We start from the raw sequence: 5,026 nt of genomic DNA on the forward strand, positions 1-5,026 counted from the left end.
GACGTCAACGGACAGAGCGCAGGTTTGTGACTCACACTCTGACCGCTCCACCCCGACTGGCGCAAGGTAGCACGGGGCATTCCCTCCCTGAAGAAAACGTAGCCGCAGTACAGAAAGGGAAGGAAAGTGAAGTGCGAGGGACTGGTGCTTGTCACTCCTACGAAACACGTTCCTTTAAAGTAGAAAGAACGAAAAAAAAGTGAAGTGAAGTCTATGGATGTGTTAGCGATTGGTAAAGATCAGTGCTTCATTCTCTATTAAGAAAGGTAACATTGGAATGAAAAACAAGGAAAAACATGGCGGAATTTGAGATTTTGAAGTGTGTGCTCCATCCTCTCCTATGAATCTTCTTTCCTTGTAACAGAAAAATAAGGGAAAGAAGTGAAATTTGAGATATTAAAGTATGAGCGATTGATGCTTGATTTTCTCTGAAGAAACATAACCTTGGAGTCGAAGAAAAAGTGTAGAAAAAATTTGAGATATTGAAGTGTGTGTGCTTCATTCTCTCTGAAGAAACATAATCTGAGAATGAACAGAAAATAAAAGTGAAGTGAAATTTTAACATAATAGAGTGTGAGCGAGCAGTGTTTCATTTATGAGAGAAAAGTATAATGCGGAAAGAAAATAAGAAGATAAGGAGACTCCAAAAGACCAGTTGGTCATCACAAGACAGCTTCTGAAACTACACAAAACGCAACAGCTCACACAGAGACACAAAAAGACGCAAAATACCCCAAGAAGCAACACTTAAACCATAAAAAAAAGAAAAGAGAGAGAGAGAGAGAGAGAAAAAAAAAAAAACCGGAAACCATACGCAAGTCACCAAACCAATCCCCTGCACACTACGTACACACAGCTATTGTTCTCGAAGTCTCTATACATGCGTGAAGAGAAGCACGCCATGCACAGGGGAAAGCCGCGACCGAGATCGAGGTGGTACTTAGGCGAAGGCGAAGTGGACAGAGCAAAGGGGCCGCGTGGGGTGCCTGACTCGCTGTCTTCGCGGGAGCTGGCGTGGAGGGCGGCCGAGCTGGGGCGTGAGCTGGGCATCCCTAAGGTGAGTGAGTGGTGGTGATTGTAAGTGACTGAGTGATTGATTTTACTTAGCAAGACTTATTTCATATATATATATATATATATATATATATATATATATATATATATATATATATATATATATATATATATATATATATATATATATATATATATATATATATATATATATACTGCAAGGCTTTCTCCTTCTCTAGTTTAGGTATTATGGTACTGCTATGAAATATTGCTACTGCAGCTATTGCTACTGCTGATGATAATGATGATGCTACCACCACTACTACTACTGCTACTACTACTGCAACTACTACTACTACTACTACTACTACTACCACTACTGCTACTACTACTACTACTACTACTACTACTACTACTACTCTTGCTAGTATAGTAGTAGTAGTAGTAGTAGTAGTAGTAGTAGTGTCTGAAATGATCGAAGACGTCAATACTAGTAATATATGTATGTGGAAATTGATTTATTACTGCAATGAACACTGGTATGATGAAGTGAGCGTTTGTGTGCTGCAGTGAACGTCATACAATATCATGCCCAGGTTTAAGAGTTTCTGTAAAACCTGATCGTACCAACCATACAAGTGACAGCACCGTGTCTGTGTCCGCCACGAGGCCCTGAGAGCACCGCCTTCCACTCAAATCTCAGGATCTGTATAAACGCCGCCGCTGCTTCCTTCTCTGTATCACGAATGCAATCACGTGTCGAGGTTATTTGGAGATTATTTTGAAAGTATTAATAAGTATTAGTAAGTGGGTGGGACTTATACTTGAAGAACGTGCTTCCCGTTTTCTGAGAATATGATGGCGGTTGTGGCGCTGTAGGGGTTTGGGGAATGCGGTGAAGTCACTCTCTCTCTCTCTCTCTCTCTCTCTCTCTCTCTCTCTCTCTCTATGTGCGTGAGTGGCAAGTAGTAAATGCAAACGCTCGCTAATGTGGAAGATGGAAATGATACCAAAAATTCCTCTCCACTCAGGCTTCTCAGAGCAGTAACAAAAAATGAAACACTTTTTTGGGACAAATCAAACTGCGTGTATCGCCATTTAATTTGCAGCAGGCAACGGAACACTCGAGATGACACGGAAAACAAGGGAAGGCAACAAGGCGTAACGTCATGGCCACCTACGAGTACAGTCACGACAGCAGCGTAAACAAAGACCAGATGGATGGATGGGTGGATGGATGGATGGATACGGGGCTGCGCGCGCACGGTGAAGCAGCGTCGAAGTGTCTCTCTGCTTCGGAGTTTTATGGCGGGTTGTGGCTGCTGCTTCTACTTACGATGAGGTATTAATATACTGGAGGAGGCGCGGGGAGGGGAAGGGTGGGCGGGGAGGCAGCGGGCGAGGCCTCCCGGAGAGACGCAGCAGTATGAGGGAAAGACATAAAACATATACGTCCGTAGCGAAGCATTAGGGGCTTTATTTGGAAGACGTTTTGACCACGCGGTAACTGGCCTTCGGGATTTTCTGAAATTTTATTAAAGAGGCCAAGTGTGCCAAACGTGAGCGCTGCCCAGCCCTGCACAGGCCCAACAAAATCCACCCGCCTGCCCGCCCGCTGCCACACCCACTCTGGCGTGATGTAATCTTGTAGTAAATCAGTGGTGAGGGTGTCAGATAGGATGAGGGTGTCAGGGTTGCTTCACGGCGCGGGTACAGTTAGTACAGGGGACGCGGAAGGGGGCGCGGGCAGGGGAGGGGGCGTCCTTCGCGGTGCTGAGTCAGCCGCTGTGGGAGGTAGGTCGCGCGGCCGCCTGTGGTTTTCGAGGGTTGGTTGGCGCTGGTCGTTGAGTCACAGAAGCGTGTTACCGCGGCTCCCTTGTGTTGTGATCAGCTGTGAGTGTGGCGGCGGTGCCAAGCGTGTGCCTGCTACATAGGTTGCTCTCAGGGGCCTGAGTTGGCAACGTGGTGCCAGTTACAGTGTTGCCAGGTGTGGTCAGGTGCGACGTGGCAGCGGGGGCGGGTATGTGGTGCCCGTCAGTGTTGTCTGGCGCCGCGCCACCGCCGCCGCACCGCCCCTGCTGCACAGTGCCCAACGCGCCACAGGGCGCCCCTACATCGGGCTGCTGTTTTACTCCCCAGCTGTGGCAACTTGACCTTGTGACCCCGCCCTGGGGTGCAGAGGATCAGGAGCAGCGGCAGCAGCGGCAGGAGGGGCTGGCGCCGCGATCGGGGCCTGGCATCCGGCTCCCACATGCCCCGCTTTGCCTGCCCCTATGGCTCCCATGCCCGACCCCGGCCTCGCCCTCGCACTGCGTCTTCTCGTGTTGAGCCCACGGGCGCGGAGCTAGTGCGGGCGTGATGCGGTGGGTGGCGCCGCATGCCCTCGTCCAGCGGAGAGGGCGGGCCTGGAGTCCCTTACAGCCGCCCGCCCGTCAGTTCGTACCGGCCAAAGTCTCGTGAGGAGGGGGCTGGGGCAGAGTGCCTCTTTGTTTCCCTTTCCCTCCCTTCCCTTCCGCTCCTGCAGTGGCTATGGCGACACCCTGCTGGTTGTTGCGCTACACTGGTTGACTTCACGAGCCCGAACATGACGAGTGCCGCGTGCAGCCGCCGCCAGCCGTGACCCAGCCCGGGCCAGGTGCGCGGCGTCGGCGGTGTTCGTTGAGGTATTCGCCTGGACCGTTGTCACAGGCTGTGTCAGCTGAATTTTCCTTCGTTTGTGGTGGAGTGAGTGAAAACACGATACTGACTTGAACATCTTTAGTTCCCTTGTCGTCTTACTGTCTGTGTGGCCGCCAACAGTGCGGGCGCGCGCGCCACGAGTGGGGCTTTCCTGCAGTTTTGTAATTTTTTGGTGACGAGTTCTTGAAACACATTGAGGATTTAGTAGTTTTGATATCAAACCGACGGACTTGTGTGATCGACTTTATTTTGTTATCAAACTGTGTTAAGCAGACGTGCATTCCTTCCGCTTCTCACGCCTCGCAAGATCCTCCTGACAGCAGCAGCAGCAGCAGCAGCAGCAACAACAGTGCACGCCATCAAGGGTGCTCTCTCATCTTCAACAAACCGAGACTAAGTGAAAATAAAAAAAAAACTCTCAAAGTTGATACTCACGTGAAGAACGAGGTTTTATATATTTTTTTCATCAGTCCTCGGAAAGACGCACATCAAGGCTTTACGACAGACAAAGTTCGCAAAAGTGAAACTTTTCACGCGCTCAACGTAACAAACTCACGTGAATCAAGAAAAGCTAAATATTTTTGATAACCACGTACCAAAGCCGTCCTAAACTCAACCCAAGAGGACCAAGTGTTCCTGTCCAGCAAGCACAACTTTCCTATTCGAGGCCAGGCACGCGACGCGGCGGCCTTCCCCCACACACGGATTAATCCTTTCGAGAGAACCAAGAGGACCCGGCGGCGGAAAGAAGATACGCCCGGCGGAAACACGGTGAGGAGGCAGGGCGGGTTCGGGCGCGGCGACCCCCCAGGCGGCCGTCAAGATGATGTTCACTGGGGGCGTGGGCAAGAGGCGGAGTCAGTCGCAGAGCACCGCACATCGCAAGCCCACACACGAGCGCGCCAGGTTCTCCTACCAAGAGGTACGTTTGTGGTGTTGCTGTGTTGGTGTGGCGACGGGAAAGGAGGGGAAGAAGAGAAACAGGAAGGGAAGGAAAAATAAACAGGGAAAGAGAGGATGGCATGGGATGAGAGGGAGAAAAAAGGACAGGAAAGGCAAATGGAGAGGTGAAAGGGAGGGGAACTGCGGGAGGTAATGAGAGGAGAGACAGGTGCGAGGGGAGGAGGGTAGAGAGGCAGTGGGAGGAGAGGAAAGTGTAAGGGAAGGAAAGGGGTGAGAAGGGGTGAGATTTGAGAAAGAAATGGGAGGTTAGGGATGAAAGGGAAACAATAACGGGAAAGGAAGGAAAGGAGAGAGACAAGAGCAAAGGGAATAGAAGGACACTGGAGGAAGGGAAAGAGAAAGGGAAGAAGAAAGGCAAGATGGAGAAGAA

At 50.3% G+C, this 5,026-nt stretch overlaps 1 protein-coding gene across 6 annotated transcripts in view; it reads left to right on the forward strand.

Annotated features, from left to right (window-relative positions):
• LOC135099250 (putative protein kinase C delta type homolog) overlaps window positions 1-5,026 on the forward strand; it is a 186,350-nt gene continuing 181,324 nt past the window's right edge. Inside the window, exon 1 of one of the 6 annotated variants that reach the window (XM_064001667.1) lies at window positions 1-1,057. In XM_064001667.1, coding sequence (XP_063857737.1) covers window positions 881-1,057 — 177 coding nt within the window. In that variant the 5' untranslated portion in view covers window positions 1-880. Of the gene's footprint in view, window positions 1,058-2,733; window positions 4,616-5,026 lie in introns of those variants that run through there. The other 5 variants (XM_064001672.1, XM_064001679.1, XM_064001686.1 and 2 more) reach the window with 5 other exon arrangements.

This window comes from Scylla paramamosain, chromosome 4, assembly GCF_035594125.1.
Source record: "Scylla paramamosain isolate STU-SP2022 chromosome 4, ASM3559412v1, whole genome shotgun sequence".
In the NCBI taxonomy this organism is placed as follows: Eukaryota; Metazoa; Arthropoda; class Malacostraca; order Decapoda; family Portunidae; genus Scylla; species Scylla paramamosain.